The sequence below is a fragment of the Aricia agestis genome, chromosome Z (genome assembly GCF_905147365.1).
Source record: "Aricia agestis chromosome Z, ilAriAges1.1, whole genome shotgun sequence".
NCBI classification, from domain to species: domain Eukaryota; kingdom Metazoa; phylum Arthropoda; class Insecta; order Lepidoptera; family Lycaenidae; genus Aricia; species Aricia agestis.
Window position 1 is genome coordinate 8740869 of NC_056428.1, and position 17323 is coordinate 8758191.

General features: G+C 35.2%; 2 protein-coding genes and 1 long non-coding RNA gene across 3 annotated transcripts; 1 reads left to right on the plus strand and 2 right to left on the minus strand.

Moving 5' to 3' along the window:
* Positions 1-454: 454 nt before the first annotated feature.
* Positions 455-9098, minus strand: LOC121739028 (cytochrome b-c1 complex subunit 2, mitochondrial). The gene is made up of 10 exons (XM_042131342.1): positions 8983-9098; positions 8701-8831; positions 8442-8616; positions 8080-8211; positions 7597-7767; positions 7167-7258; positions 6698-6795; positions 1918-2081; positions 1116-1337; positions 455-612 (listed from the first exon to the last, which is right to left on the minus strand). Exons 1-10 carry the CDS (start codon positions 9025-9027, stop codon positions 529-531), a joined length of 1314 nt encoding a protein of 437 aa, XP_041987276.1. The 5' UTR covers positions 9028-9098; the 3' UTR covers positions 455-528.
* A 4051-nt stretch (positions 9099-13149) lies between these two features.
* LOC121738862 lies at positions 13150-15238 on the plus strand. Its single transcript, XM_042131122.1, has 4 exons — positions 13150-13883; positions 13994-14188; positions 14276-14414; positions 14833-15238. The coding sequence occupies exons 1-3, from the start codon at positions 13695-13697 to the stop codon at positions 14399-14401; spliced, it is 510 nt and encodes a 169-aa protein (XP_041987056.1). The 5' UTR covers positions 13150-13694; the 3' UTR covers positions 14402-14414; positions 14833-15238.
* Positions 15239-16156: 918 nt separating this feature from the next.
* LOC121738989 lies at positions 16157-16933 on the minus strand. Its single transcript, XR_006037376.1, has 3 exons — positions 16622-16933; positions 16364-16529; positions 16157-16249 (listed from the first exon to the last, which is right to left on the minus strand). It is a non-coding gene; the product is annotated as an uncharacterized LOC121738989 (long non-coding RNA).
* Positions 16934-17323: the final 390 nt, after the last annotated feature.

A 17323-nucleotide genomic window follows, 5' to 3' on the forward strand; every position in this document is an offset into this window, starting at 1 on the left:
TTAATTTTTTGTTAAAAAATAATAGTCTCAAAATTTAAGATTGAAAAAAGGTCAAAGAAAAATTTTAATAAGGTAATTTAATTACCTTATTTAAATATTTCTTTGACCTTTTTCAATTGTTCATATTTATCAGATGAATAACGATTCTGTCACAGCGGTTATCAGTCTATCAGTACCTACGTAGATATATGCGACGAAATAATCTTGCGCTTGCGTCACCGCTCGCTTGTGAGTCCCTAGTGATCTGCCCCCTAGAGGGGTACTTACAGTTCGACACCTACACGCGCGAGTGGGACAGGCTGGTATTAGCTGCTTTAAATGTATTGCAAGGATTAGTTTATTTAACTCTTGAACATATTAAGCTCTATGTTTGTGGCTCATATAAAAAAAAATATGAGTACTGCTCTAGTCTTTAGGAAGTTGCTGGTAACAAATTAAAAACACCACCATTTCTTTAAAACAATAAATTATATTAATAATGGTCTACAACAGAAGTGGTAGGTGAGAGGTACCTTCTAAGATTTAGATTTATAGTTCATCTACATAGGGTACAAATGCAAGGTTGCCGGCTGCTCCCATAGACATCTTGCATTTTGAAGCACTTGTCAAAGCCTGAAGACAAAAAACGTTTAATTAAAAATTTTGGTAAGTAATACATACGGTAAATGTAGATTGGACAGTACTAGTCATTAGAAAAAGCACAAAAACACCATATTTATTAATGTTGCTTTAAAAACTGACTAAAACAGTCAGTTTTAGTCAGTTTAAACTTTAAAAAACAGGCGTTCTTTTACTTTAAAAACAGGAAATTTTTAAAGCAACATTAATAAATAATATTGTGTTTTTGTGCTTTTTCCAATGACTGGTACTGTCCAATCTACTAGTCATTTACCTTATGTATTACTAAAAGTCTTATACAAATTTTGATAAAACAACCAGTTAATTATATAAGATAAGGTTAAAAAGAATTAAAAGTCCCAAAATTTAGGACAAAAGGAATAATTCAAAAGTATCATTCATCTTTTCCCACGGCACAATTGATCATAATTTTGGTAAAAAAAATAAGTTTTTAAAAAAAAAACGGCAATTCAGTTGGAATTGCCGTTTTTTGTTACCTGTGAAACATCACTGTTGGAGAGCTGATCAATTTCCGCAGCAATCTCGACTGGCGACTTGGCGTTTCCGGTATACAGCGCCTGGGCGGCAATGGACTCGGTAAGTTGACCGTTACAGTCCACTTCACTCAATACTTGCAGTTTCAGCTGGTTCTTGCCCGCCTTGATGGCATCTCCGCTCAGATTCGTGTTCTTCAAGCACTGAGCTGCAGCTTTGACGGCCTAAGATGATGATCAAAAACGTAAACCATTAATACTTGTAAATACCGTTAGATTGTAACCTGACTAGCAAGATTACGATATACTAAAATCGACAGATTGCATAACGAAACGCAGTTCTCGCGCCATTTACAGTAGAAAATAAATAGCGAGATAACAATAATCAAGAAAAATATCGACAGATCGTAAAAAAAATGCAACATGCGGGCTGCTTTTGCTGATTGATCGGAATTACCTGGCGACGCTATATTTGTACGTTTATAAAGAGTGTATGAATTTACACTCACAATTTTAGAATGATGTAGGTATCTAATTGTCATGGAGGTATTTTTCTTTTTTTAATGAAAATTTAACATCTGATTAAACAAACGAGTTGTTTATCAGCGCGCGATTTATGTTACACTTACGCGGCACAATCTGTAGGTACTTCATAATTTTCCTAGTTATATAACAATCTAAAAAAGTACAAACTACTTGTAGTGGTATATTAGATTAACAAAACAAGACTGAGTATGGTTAGTCAATAAATAAAATAATCTTAACAAACAAGTATGTCTTATCTTAACAAACAAGTATGTCTTACCGCAGCAGCTTCATCTTTGGGCACCGAGAGAACCACTCCAAATAGACCATTGTCGGAGTATGACACATTGAATCCGGCTGCAGCAAATGGTCCGATGTTTCCGATAGCTTTGCCCAGGGGTGTGTTGTCTGCTCCCCATTTGGTGACGGGTCCATTGCCTAGCGCTAAAATAAAACATTGTTATTTATCATAAGGAATTAATGTATAATATTATTAATAATATCTATGTACGCTTCACACCACGTCAGTCTGGCCGACTTGTGTTACAGGTACCAGGCTACGGAAATATATATATATATATACCAGTGGTCCCCAACCTTTTTTTCTTGCGGGCCACAAACATGTTTCGGTCTTGGTGTCGCGGGCCGCCACAAAAATTTTTCGGGTTAAAAAAGAACATTCTTCACAATTAACGATTTGAAAATGGAAAAATTGCACGACTTTTACGACAAATTTACATTATTTTGCCGGTGGGCGTGAATTTCAAAATAATTTAACATCACGTGGGCCACAAATAAAGTCCCGGCGGGCCACATGCGGCCCGCGGGCCGCGGGTTGGGGATAGCTGATCTATACTATAATATTATAAAGCGGAATCTATATTCTATACTTTTCTACGCGCTAAACTCAGGAACTACTGGTCCGATTTGAAAAAATCTTTCAGTGTTAGCCTATTTATCGAGGAAGGCTATAGGCTATATTTTATCACGCTAATACTAATGCGAACAAATAGAGGAAAGTGTGGAAAATACCGGGGGGAAATTATTTGAAAGGGCTTATTTGAATGCGCTTATATACGTGGGAGAGCCATGCTTCGGCACGAATGGGCCGGCTCGACCGGAGAAATACCACGTTCTCACAGAAAACCGGCGTGAAACAGCGCTTGCGCTGTGTTTCGCCGAGTGAGTGAGTTTACCGGAGGCCCAATTCCCTTCCCTATCATCCCCAATTCCCTTCCCTTCCCATCCCTACCCTCCCCTATTACCCTATTCCCTCTTAAAAGGCCGGCAACGCACCTGCAGCTCTTCTGATGCTGCGAGTGTCTATGGGCGACGGAAGTTGCTTTCCATCAGGTGACCCGTTTGCTCGTTTGCCCCCTTATTTCATAAAAAAAAAATCTCAGGAACTACTGGTCCGATTTGAAAATTTTTTCAGTGTTAGATAGCCCATTTATCGAGGAAGGCTATAGGCTATATTTTATCACGCTAAGACTAATAGGAGCGAAGAAATAGATCAAAGTGTGGGAAAAACGGGAGAAATTATTTGAAAGGGTTTATTTGAACGCGCTAATCTTAGGAACTACTGGTCCGAATCGAAAAATTCTTTCAGTATTAGATAGCCCATTTATCGAGGAAGGCTATAGGCTATGGGCTATATTTTATCACGCTAAGACGTGGAAGAAATAGCGAGCGAAGAAATAGAGGAAAATGTGGAAAAAACGGAGGAAATTATTTAAAACTAGCTATTACCCGCGACTTCGTCCGCGTGGACTTTAGTCTATAGTTGTTCCCGTACATCGATTCAGTCGTTTACGCGCGAATCAGAAAAATATATTGTGTGGGAACCGCACATTTTTCCGGGACAAAAACATTCCATGTCCCAGATTCAAATTATTATCTCCAATCTCCATGCCAAATTTCATCAAAATAGATTAAATAGTTTAGGCGAGAAGCATAAAAGTTTATTGTGCGGGAACGTTGTATTTTCCGGGATAAAAAGTAACCCTTGTCCTTTCCCGAGACTGAAAGTATTGCCATACCAAATTTCATCAAAATAGATTGAATAGTTTAGGCGATAATCATAAAAGTTTATTGTGCGGAAACCGTACATTTTTCGGGACAAAATTAATATTCCTTATCCTTTCCCGAGACTCAAAGTATCTCCATACCAAATTCCATCAAAATAGATTGAATGGTTTACGCGCAAATTATAAAAGTATATTGTGCAGTAGCCGTACATTTTTCCGGGACAAATGTATCCTATGGACGATTCCATTATCGCGGGTGCAACATTTTAACGCACTTAAAGCGTCCTACTGACAAAATAAAACACATTTATTAATAAATAATCTTCTGAAGGGATACATTTTAACTACTTTAATCATGATTTGTAAATGAAAACTATAATTAAATCTAAAAAAGCCACAAAATATGTTTGAAGTACTATCGCGGGTGCAACCAAATCGGCCCTCCATTAACAACTCGGACGAGTTCAATTGAGAATACTGTTAATTGTGAAACTTTTAGTAATTTATTAACCCATATTACAAAAGTGTATAAGACAAAGAAATGATTTAACTAGATACAATTAATTTAATTATTAGTACTAGGAATTATTAACAATTTCCACGATCGCGGGTGCAACATCAGAATATCGCGGGTGCAACAAGTCTAAAGAAATTGAATTTACTCATAAGTCTGCGACTAATTTCTACATTTTTGATATGCAATACATAATATTATTAGTAAGTTGTAATAATACTACTTAAAATTTTGTTATTTTTTAATTGTCAGTCATTTATCGATCTGAGAAAATAAATCGTCTAAATCACTAAAACAATTTAATAATGTAAATTAGGTGAACGTTTTTTGATGTATTGCTATAAAACCGAACTACAGGAAACATTAAATTCAAAATTAATATCTATAATTTAGAATAATATGGGAAAATGATAAGTAAAAATATTTTTTTTCCAAGAAAAATATTAAATTATATGATTTTTTTATGTCATTTGTAGCATGTCTTCTAAAATGTTTAAAAATAAAACAAGATTAATCATCATTTGAAACATCTGTTATGTAATACATGAAATATATCTAAAAATATAAAACACGATGTGACTCTATTGAATTTTTTATAAATCTTGTAATTACATGAAAAATATTGATAACAAATATAATTTAACGTTATTGTTTACCTTAATAATATTAAATATGACGAAAATTACTATAATAGTCAAAAAATAAATTGTTGCTTTTGCAATTATACTGCTTCGATCGCGGGTGCAACCACTTTTAAGGTACTGTTTTTTCATTAAAAACCATAAAATAGTTTATTCCAATGATTAATTCCTATTTCCCTCTCAATTCTTCTTACTTTTACAAAGTTTCAAATTATTAACAATTTATTTTAGCGAGAAAACTAAACTTTTGTACTTTTTTTATCGCGGGTGCAACAATTGCAACTTTTGTTTAGCAATGTTTGAAAACTAATTCAAAATTGTTGATTTTTTTGCTCAGAAATATAAACTTATGTTATACAGTTAATATTATGTAGTGAAATTCAACTTCGAGCGATTTGTAGTATAAATAATCATGTGTGGCATAAGCAGTTTTTCTCGCGCCATTAGATGATATCACTTCAGAATGTTATAAATCATTCAAATTTAAATTTTTACTGATAAAAGTTCTTTTGCTAGTAAATATACATCTTTTTAATTATAATTCAATAAAAAAATGTAACAAATGCTGTAATTTAAAAATTCGTGTCAAGGGTCGTCTCTAGTGGAATCGCCCCTATGTTCCTTTTCGGGACTCAAAATATCTTTATACTTAATTTCAGCAAAATGGGTTCAGCCGTTTACGCGTGATGTCATAACCACGCGAAATACAACGTTCCGCGCGGCTTCGCCCGCGTAAATTAGATATTTCACAGACAAATTAGTCCACAAAAAATAGCCTATGATCCTTTACGTGGTCTACTTCTTATCTGTGCCAAATAACAGAAAAATTGCTGCAGTAGTTCGTGAGATAAGCCCTTTCAAATAATTTCCCTCGTTTTATCCACATTTTCCTCTATTTCTTCGCTTCATTAGTCTTGTCGTGATAAAATAGAGCCTATAGTCTTCCTTTATAAATGGGCTATCTAACACTAAAATATTTTTTTAATTCGGACCAGTAGTTCCTGAGATTAGCGCGTTCGAATAAGCCCTTTCAAATAATTTCCCCCCGTTTTTTCCACATTTTCCTCCATTTCTTCGCTCCTATTAGTTTTAGCGTGATAAAATATAGCCTATAGCACAATAGACATAACTACCAGTAGTTCGACTGCAAAGAACCGGACAGGTTTCAATATCTGTCAAATTCGTTCACTAGGATTATGAACGGATTGTACCTCGCACTGGCTGATATAATTTATTTTTAAATATTTAAAAGAAAAATTGGATTCTGACAATTTTAATCGCATGTGCCAAAACACAAACAACAATACGACCAAAGAGGAACACGTCCATTGAATATGTCATATTTTTAAATTCGTAGGTAACAAGTTAACAACCCTAGCGACGATATACGTCAAATTTAAAAATTTCAACATCAGTTCTAAGTCGGCATACTCTATCAATCTGTCTACTCTGCCTATAGCCTTCCTCGATAAATAGGCTATCTAACACTGAAATAATTTTTCAAATCGGACCAGTAGTTCCTAAGATTAGCTCGTTCAAACAAACAAACTCTTCCGCTTTATAATATTAAAAGTATAGATTATAAGGATTCTAAGCCCGGGCGCGCACTAGCGGCCATCGAAAGTATGGTGTGGCCGCTGGTCGCGTTGCGGCCAGGTGCGCGTGGTCTATGGCGGTTTCTAAGGTATCTATCTCGATGGCCGCCGCGACCTGGCCGCTAGTGCGCGCCCGGGATTAGGATAATGACTCTTTATTTATAAGAAACTGTGTGTAAAATTTTAAGCAAGTTACCACTTAAATTATTGACTTGACATAACCTAACCATTAACCAAACAACGTAGCTACGCAATTTGCCATTAATAAGTTTGCTAATGGTACCTTTAGCGGCGACTGCCAGTGCGAGGCTCTGCTTAGAGCCAGCCGGCGCGCCTTGAAGCGCTAGGGCGACGTGTGCGAGGTCGCCACCCATTTCCTTCCTGATTACATATGCACATTAATTTTGTTAAAGTTGAATGCTATCAGGCACATTAAAGTTTATTCCTATCAGGCAGATGGGGGACCTACATAGTTTGGTCGGGTTATATCAAACCCATCAGACCGATCGCAGCTAACATTGAATTGACATAAACCGAAAAAAATGGCGTAGGTCCGTCAACTGCCTAGGAATCAACTTCCTCAATGGTACTTATTAGTATACAAAATTGGGGCCAGAATATCTCCTAAATAAAAGCTCCCTTGCTATCGCGCCAGTAACGCCGGGACAAGCGCAATGGCAATGTGTGTGAGCAAAATCACTAGCGTATTTAAGTAGAATATATATATAATCATAAAATACATATTATACAACCTCAATTCACCACCAAAGTAGTTGCTGGCAGCGGACTGGGCCTCACTTCCCGAGGGCAGCTGGAGAGCCTGAGCGAGCATTGCGGCTTTGTCCTGTGTACAGCAATAGTTAATTGAAGATAATGCCATAAGACGTTAAGTTCACCTTTACCTTTGTACCTTTATATTTTTTTCAGTATTAGCCTTTTTTATTAAAAAACCCACAAGCAATTGAATCAAATTGGACCTGCATAATCATCATTTTATATAGTACATACTCATAATTTAACCTTCAGCATGACAAGGGGTAAGTTTCATGGGATTAATGTTTGCATGGCCTGGTCTTGAGAAATTAATAATACATAATAATATTACTTTAACATTAATCATTCTAAAATGAAAGACTCATAATCATAATTCATAACCAAACCAATTTTCAAATAATATGTTACCTTGCTGTCTCCCACAACGGCTACAGCACAACGACCAGGCTGGAGCGTGGAGGAAGCAAAATGTTGCAAAGATTCTGAGCTGATCTTCCCAATTTTCTTAGGAGCAATGAAAATAGAATTGCCCAGTCCACGTCTGTAAGCAGCTCTGTGCAGCAAATCAACTGCACGCACCTATAAATACAATGTTTTTTTAATTAATAAATTGGTACCTTCATATCAAAATATGAAGATACTGATATTAATATGTTAGGTATAATGTAATTTGTGCAGTAAATTTTTACAATTACTATTAACATAATAAAAATTAAAATTTTTGGTATGTTTTGTCTTTTTTCAATGTCTGTGTCAATTTTTTATAATAACATTATTATTATAATGTTGATGATACAAATAATTATTCTTATAACCTTTTTGCATCAACTCAATGGGAGTATGTTATTTATTCAAAGAGAAGTATTAAGTCTTAGGATAAACAAAGTTTACCTGAGGTGGCAATGAAGCAATATCAAACTTTAGACGTGGAGTGTTGTCGCTCAGCTCCCATGGTCTAAACTCTTGGTTGGATATGAGGTTGTTGAGGTACTGGATAGCCTCATCCACATTTTCTTGAGTTGCCTGTAAGAGTTATATGCAAAGATGTTATTATTTTATACTACAAGATTGAGTGATAGTCGTTAAAGTATACTTTAATATCTCTCATTTTTAAGTGGTAACAAGTTTTAAGCAGCACTTTTAAAATATCCTATGAAATTATTAGTAATTGAACAAGAACATTCTTATACTCATACAACACTCATAGAATTTAAGTATAAAATATGCAATGTGTATAATAAAAATGATTTTACCTCAATTGTGTAATAGATGAATTCACGGTCACCAGATGCGTTGAAGGTCGCACCAAGTTGCGCGAGTTTACGCGAAATCATAAACGCACTGGCGTTCTTAGTTGTGAGACCAGCGGCTGATCGCAGAGCATGAGACAAACCGAGCTCAGTTTGTGGCTCATAACGAGAACCAGCCCTGAAAACAATCAACATATCTTATTAACTTAACAGTATCTTAACATGATGGATAAAGTACATAATATCTTCCCTTTTTACTTACTTGAAGGCTACAGTAACCCTAGTGATAGGGGAACCATTATCCACTCCAGCCACAATAATTTTGTTAGGTAAAACACTCGATTGTATCCTCACATCTTTTCTCGCTGGTGCTGCTTGTGCGTATCCTCGAGTCTACAATCATATTTCAGCGTTATTATAAATTGAATAGATAAATTTAACCTGAAGCAGTTTTACATAACAGGGTTTGACAGATTGTGCGAACTTTTAATTCAAAACCAAAGGATAAAATTTTCTGAAAACTAGATTTTTGCTTAGAATATACCGTGATTTGACGAAGCAATGGAGTAGCAATAGATTTCGAAGACATTTTTATATAATTTCGAAATTATCCAAGAAAATGGGATTTATCGGCAGCCTGACTAGTGACGTATCTAATAAAGTACTCACTACTCTGTGCTAGTGACTGACGTCTGACAATGACAAGTGACAGCACAGGCTACAGATCAACGAATCACTCGAAAGAAGCGGAACTTCCATGGAACTTCATACTCACAAGCATGGAACTAATAAGTACTACCGTACAACTACGTATTAACTCTGTAGCTGTGCTCTGTAGTCTGTAGTCTGTACCAGGGATGTTGCGGATCACGATTTTTTCACATCCGCGGATGTGAATGCGGATGCGGATTTTAAGGGGCTCACATCCGCGGATGCGGATGCGGATGTTTCGGATCCTATATCTACACTACTATTATAAAGAGGAAAGATTTGATTGTTTGTTTGTCTTGAATAGGCTCCGAAACTACTGGACCGATTTGAAAGATTCTTTTACCATTGGAATCCTACATTAATTCTGCTGAACATAGGCTAAATTTTATTTTGGAAAAAAAAAATAGGGTTCCGTAAGATATTTGGGATTTTCGGTCGCAAGGTGTAAAAAATCAACCAGAAATGTTACTTTTTTCGCGTACGCTGTCTAAACTATAAAAGATAGAACCATAAAATGTTCTAAGTAATTTTAGATCTTTTAAATATCTACAAAAATGTCCGCGACACACTATTCCTATTTATGTTGAGTGAGGCACAATAACCATTTTTTTATTAAAAAATCTTGAAATGTTTTTGGACTACATTTAAATGCCTTTATTTTACTCATGGCATTAATTCTTATCAAAATTAATTATTTCATTACTAAGTACAGTTAATGTAGATAACATTTGGTCTTTGAATGATTAAAATTGGACGTTTGGTTTTAATGTTATGGCGAAATTAAAATATTACGATTTCTGCTGCACGTTGCGAATTGGGCGTCGTCAAGGCGCGCCGCGCGGGTATGCTCGCCCGGAGAGTCCAAGTAAATATTAATTATTATTACCTCGATCATGGGAATCGCAGACACAATAGATTTATAATATAATAGTTATGCGACAGCCGGGTGCCGCTTCATTGATTCATTACGTTTTGAATGACTATTATTTTTGATTGCTATTATAATTAATTTCTATAACTATAAATCTCCAATAGCGGCAGCCGGCTGCCAGCATAACAATTATTGAAGATCTATTGTGTCTGCGATACCCACGATGTCTGCGATACCCACGATGCCGATGGAAGTATAATTAATGCATATTTTTAAATCTACACTATTTCTGCTGAACATAGGCTATAGCCTATAATTATTTAATGAGAGTAAAACGGGAACCGTATTAACATTAATGTTAATTGTGTCAAAAAACTACCAAAATATTCCGTATATTGTAAGCTTTATAAATTATAGACTCAAAGTATTATAAGTTATAGAGGACATTAATATCAACTACTACTTATAAGTTATAGAGGACATTAATATCAACGTAAAAGTCCGCGATATCGTATATTACAATTATTATTTTTGGATGTCGGTTAAAAATATGCAATAGTAACGTTGCGCCGGTACAAACCAGGCCAAATTACTTACCAGCTATAGCTTAGTTAGTATTTAACAGATTTAATAATAATAATTGAATAATTATAATATAGTAGTTACAGGCTAAATAGTGTAAACCATTTTTATGTTCTGCTTAACATAAATATTGACTAAGAAATAAAGATTGAAAAAAAAATATTTAAAAATCAATGTCCACCCGTGCGAAGCCGGGGCGGGCCGCTAGTAAAAATATATAAATATACTATAGGTACTAGCGAGCCCGACGGACGACGTCCCGTCGCGTCATAGTCATCTATAATTTTTTTTATTATACTCGAAGTTAAAAATAGGAGCATTATCTTTACTTATCTATATACATAAAACTCAAAGGTGACTGACTGACTGATTGACATAGTGATCTATAAACGCACAGCCCAAACCACTGGACAGATCGGGCTGAAATTTGGCATGCAGGTAGATGATATGACGTAGGCATCCGCTAAAAAGGGATTTTGATCAATTCCACCTCCAAGGGGTTAAAATAGGGTATGAAAGTTTGTATATAATAATAATTCTTAACGCGAGCGAAGACGCTGGCAAAAGCTCGTAATATTATAAAACGGAAGAGTTTGTTTGTTTGTTTGAACGCGCTAATCTCAGCAACTACTGGTCCGTTTAAAAAAAATCAGTGTTAGATAGCCCATTTATCAAGCAAAGATAGCCCATTTATCATATAGGCTATATTTTATCTCGCTAAGACTAATAGGAGCGAAGAAATTGAGGAAAATGTGGAAAAACGGGTGGAAATTAATTTAAAGGGCTTACTTTTACGCGCTAATCACAGGAACTACTGGTCCGATTTGAAAAATTCTTTCAGTGTTAGATAGCCTATTTATCGAAATAGGATATAGGCTATATTTTATCACGCTATGACTAATAGGAGCGAAGAAATAGAGGAAAATGTAGAAAAAACGAGGGAATTTATTTGAAAGGGTTTATCTCACGAACTACTGGAGCATTTTTTCTGTTTTTTGGCACAGATATGAAGTAGACCACTTGAAGGGTCATAGGATATTTTTTGTGGCATAACTTGTCTGAAACATGTAACTTACGCGGGCGAAGCCGCGCGGTACGTCTAGTATTTAATAAGTAGTAAAATTGCCGTTTTTCCAAGTCAAAGCGATTACGACTTACGCAGAGGTTCGTTAATCAAACCCCTTTTCTTTCTTGTCGCAACTCGTATGAAATCCGCATCCGCATAAAAATCCGCATTGATTTAATGCCGAAGCGGATGCAGATGTCCAAATTTGCGCGGATGCTCCGCATTTGCGGATGCGGATGCGAACATTCGCAACATCCCAGCGGGCTTACTCTTCAAACTTATTTTAATTTTAATGTAAGGCCAATAAGATTCCAATATATTAAGATGATTAAGACTATGTTCCAATGCATAAATGTTCCAATGTAAATTTTGCAGTCACGTGATTCGGTACTCTTGAACACAACATTGTCTACATTTGATTGGAATTGAAATTACCCCGCGAATATTTTTTAAGCATGAAGTTGGCTACGTAACGGGCCGCAATAGTGTTGGTCGACAGGTTACGATAAACCGATAATAGAGTTTTAAAATTATTTATCCTCTAAATAACAAGGCTAATAAGTAAATATAATATCAACAGATGTTTAAACGATTAATTGTAGAGTATTAAACTCATTTTGGCGTAATAAAATGATTAGAATCATAAAATGTATGACTTCGGCTGTATGCGGTAGGATCGTTGCCTACACTAAAAAAAAGAGAGCCGAATGAAAATTTCCCCTCCAGTTTAAAAAAAAGCAATGTTGCCAACATAGTGGAATTTCCACTAGATCTGGTGGTTTAGACGTACCTTTCGGCGGGAAAAATTTGGTTTTAGTGACTAGTGGATTTCTTAGTGGATTAGATTATTTAAGTTAGTGGTAGCTTCGACATTAAAGCACTAGTTTTTTTTATTATGTTTCTAACCCTTGAATACGCACACTGGAAACTTTATTATATTATTATTATCTTTATTCGTTTTGCCGCATTCTAACGCTGATAAAGAGCGATTATTTAGCATGATGAATGTTGTCAAGACTACAAGAGAAACCGGATGAAGTTTGATCGCCTTTCTTTCGTGCAAGGTTAGCACGCGAACTGCGAAGGCAAATGCTGTAATAACAACATAATACCAAATACCGTATTACAAAACTTAGAACTAAAGAAATTTATTCTTCACAAACTGAACAAGTAAATAACAATGATTCCTCTGAAGACGTTCATCTTTACTCTTTAGTTAAGTACCTACTTATACATAGGTACATAGGTAACTAAAGTTTTCCTTTTTGTAGTAACAAAAATAATTATTTCATAAAAATAATGACGTTGTTGTTGTATTATTTTCGAATTATATTCAGATAGGTTGTTGTTGTCTTTACGTTATTTAGTGGAATTCTGGTGGTTTGAGAGGCCATTTAGGTTTTAGCGGTTTCTGCTGGTTTACGCTGCTGAATTTGATGGGTTAGTAAAAAAAAAGTTGGCAACACTGAAAAAAAGTTTTCGAAGTGAATTTGAACAGAGTTTGTTTTGAACATTATTGTACAAAATAATACGGAATGAATACCGTAAGTTAAGTTAAGTTACAAAGTTTTATGCAAGTGGTAAGTAAATATTTACAATCGTACTTCACTGATTCAAGTGTTGGCAAAGCAACGCTTGAGCATGACTCGTACAGAGACGGCGCAGCACATTCCACGCAGTTTACATTAACAACATTAAGTTAAGTGCGGAGGCCGGAGTACAAGAAGAGGGTTTTGTCGGGCTCATAGGAATATAATAATGAAATGTGATTGATTAATTTGTTTTCAAGTGTGGGGGCTTTGGGCTGAGGTGCAAGAGTATCGCGCCGGGCAGACCTTGGTGGTGCTTAAATCGACGTGGTTGTGAACTTGTGTATTTTTTATTATTGTCCATAACAATTAGTGAGTGAATAGGTAACTTCTTTTTTTGGTTGAATTTAATCATCATTAGTTAATAGGGGAACATACTCATGCGTTTAGGTCTGTGTTCTATGTTGTACAATAAAAGTTTCTGAATTTCAGTGACAATGGCAAACCGTCCTTGTTACGCCCAGTTAGAAAGTTTGGCAGAATTCCTGGAACAAAACCCAGGAATTGCTAAAGGTTTGCTTCGAACCAGTCAAGGGAAAATGGAAACGAAGAGAAAATGGGCAAACTTGGCAATAAGTTTGAATTCCCTTGGAGGAGCTAACAAAACTGGTGAAGGCTGGGCGAAGGTAGGTAACCTTCGCCCAGCCTTCACCAGTTTTGTGTACTTAACACAAAATAATAAAGGAGATTGGATAAACATTACAGAAATTTCATGAAAAATAATGCATGTTTTTAGTATTGGGCTGAGAAGAAATGTGTGTTAAAGAAGCAATGCGCACAACTCGCAGCGTCATTGAGGCGCACTGGTGGTGGGACAGCAGATAACTTGCCAGCATTATCTGCTTTAGATAATAGAATGGTGGCGGTGATGGGAGGACATCAGTTTGCCATGAGTGACTCAAGATTCACAGTCGATCCATTTCCTCAAAGGGTAACATAATATTTAATATTAAAATTTTATGATACAATTTATTTTATATAATCTGTTTATCTAATAATTATTATTTCTTTGTTTCAGACTACACCTACTGAGTTACCAATTGTAATAGAGATAGCAGAAGAACCGTCACATAATACAACAGACACAGAAATGAATTTACCATCCCCTATACCTAGCACATCACACATAGCAATACACTTGTAAGCATCATCCACAAGTGAGTGTCTTTATTCAATTTTTTTAGGAATGTTTAAACATGTTGATTACCTATTATGCATTATCTATCAATAACACATTCAACATAAGTGTGCAGTGTAGAGGTGTTTTGGGATATATCACATTTTGGGCTATGGCACAAAAACACTTCAGTATTTGTTTATTCATTTATTTCTAACTTATTGACTTATTTTCTGTGACAATGCAACAAGTTTGAAACTTGTTTGGTTAACGGCCGTTCCCAATATTTGATTTATCTCTGGTTTTTCCCTACTAGAGATAGGAATAGCTCACATTAGACATATTTTATGTCAATTATTGTGAGCTATTCCTATCTCTAGTAGGGCAAAACCAGGATAGATCAAATATTGGGAACGGCTATTAATGTGTTTTACATTATTATATTTTTGATATTTCAGTACCTGCCCCTCCCTCTGCATCCCAGCTGCAGAGTACTATAACACCACGAACCCGCCGGCGCCGTTCCATAATGCCTAGGCAATTGGATGCAAATATGGAGCAGTTTGCAAATATAGAAGCGCAACAGGTTGAAGCAGAATTGTCAACAGCACGAGCATTAACTCAATTGTCAGAGAACATTGGCAATATTGCAGGTGCTTTGACGTCTATTGCTAATGCAATTTCAGATGTAGCTAGAGAGTTGCCAAATCCTTAGCCAATTTTTAATTATAAGTACATAATCTACCCAGTTAAAAATTGGCCAAGGATTTGGCACTTTGATTTGATTAAATAAAAATGCGTTAGCAATAAATGTCAAAGATACTGATTCAATGTTTGCATTGCCGTATAATGTTTAAATTTTGTTTTTAATTATTAGAATTTTATTTTTATTGTTAATTTTTGTCATATTATTATTGTTAATAGATAAGTAAATAAAAGAAATTTATTAAGTAAAATAAAAATGATTTATTCAGTTACCTTTCCATTTTAAGAACTTAGGAAACAATATAACGTTTAGGGACAAATAATCAAAAATCTAGTTTTCGATAATTGAACGAACTTTAGAAATAGCATCAAATATAACATGCAACACATTATATTAAGTAAAATATTAAAAATAATACCAAAACTTTAGTCCAAAAAGATTCTAAATATCTAAATCCTACCATACTATACATTTATATAACCTACCTTCTATTCACCCACAATTGCTGAACTAATACATTTCGGCGTTCGATGCCGTGTCTTAGTTCAGCAGCTGTGCTGTTAGATAAATCTTGAGAAATGACAGCTGGATTATCTTGTCCATAATCTGCTGTGTTCTCTACATGACCAAAATCTACTTTATTGATACACATGTGTAAGACACAACATGCGTTAATTATTTTAGTTGCTACATATGTATGATAATGTAGTGCCCTATGCCCGAGTAAGCACCGCCATCTGTTTTTAAGTACACTGATGGTACGCTCCACTGTATTTCGTGCAGAACAGTGCAACTTAGTGTAATGCTGTTCTGGGGATCCTTCAGGAGCATCTACTATTGGTGTCATCATATACTCCCTCTGGGCATATCCAGAATCACCTGAAAAATAAACAAATTAAAATATATTCAAAATTATAAGCTAAAATTTCCAGTTTGACCATGTTTTATATAACTATTACTTGCCTAGTAAAAACACATTTTTCTCCATTATTTTTTAAATCAATTAAATGTTGTTTTACGGGATGCTGATTCCAGACAAAACTCTTAAATCTGCATCACATATCTGTAAGTAAAAAATCTCTCTTCTCTTTTCTGTAGGTCTGATTATAGCTACATGGGAGCCATCAATACAACCAATCACAGATGGTATATGGAATTTTTCAAAAAACCTGGAACATAAGGCATAATAAATGGTTACTAAAGGTACTATAAAAACACTTGTTATAATTTGATAAAAAATATCTAAGTTCAATAAATAAAATTAGGTACTTATTTGTCTTTACCTCCTTTTAATAATATCCCTCTCCTGGCGAATTTGAGGAAACTTGATCCATTTACTTAGTACTACTGGGTGGTTAAGAGCTGCTGTTACATCTCTAGTGTCCCATATGTGCCCCCAACTAGTTTTTGGTAACTCCCAGTTGCGTAAAAGGACAATGCCACTAAAACCTACAAGAATTATACAAGTAGTATACCTAGGTACTATTCAACTTCCAAACAAAGCTCATGATAATATGAAAGTGACATCAAAGACAACATACCTTATATTTTGGCGATATAATATCACTTCTTCTCTTAGGAGTAGGCAGAAAAGGCTTAATGTTTTCAAATATTTCCTCAAACTCTTGCTTACTCGATAATTTGCCTTAAATTCGTCTTCATTCATGGAAAAAGCTTTGTCCGTATAACGCATAATGCGACGCTCATTTCTTCTTTGTTTTAATTGTATTTTATGAGAATTACGCAATATACTGTATTATAAGTCTATGCTGTATACGAATGCTAATCGTGCCATATTAATCAGTTATTTGTCTCTTAAAATCACTTACAACGCAAAACAATCCCTAAAAAGTTACACTCACAGATTAGGTACTAGTATATTTTTGTAGGTTACCTACACTTTTGTTATTGGAAAAATCACAATGGACGATCATTCCACAGACTATTAAGAGATACTACGTATCATTGATCATTCCCAAAAAACAATCAAAAAGAATTTAATCACTACGTTAAAAAAACAATCTTGGCGCAATGACAGCTGTCAAAATGAACTCAAGAGTAGCGTTTACCGCGATCCCATTTAGTTCCTTAAAATGGACATTCAATTTGGCGCTAGCGTCGAACTCAAGAGCACTCAAGAGTACGAAACGTCACAATTCCAATGTCGATCGGTCGGAATTGTAAGCCCCCCATGGAATTAATATGTACTAGTTGTACATTGTACATAATATTAATTCCATGAA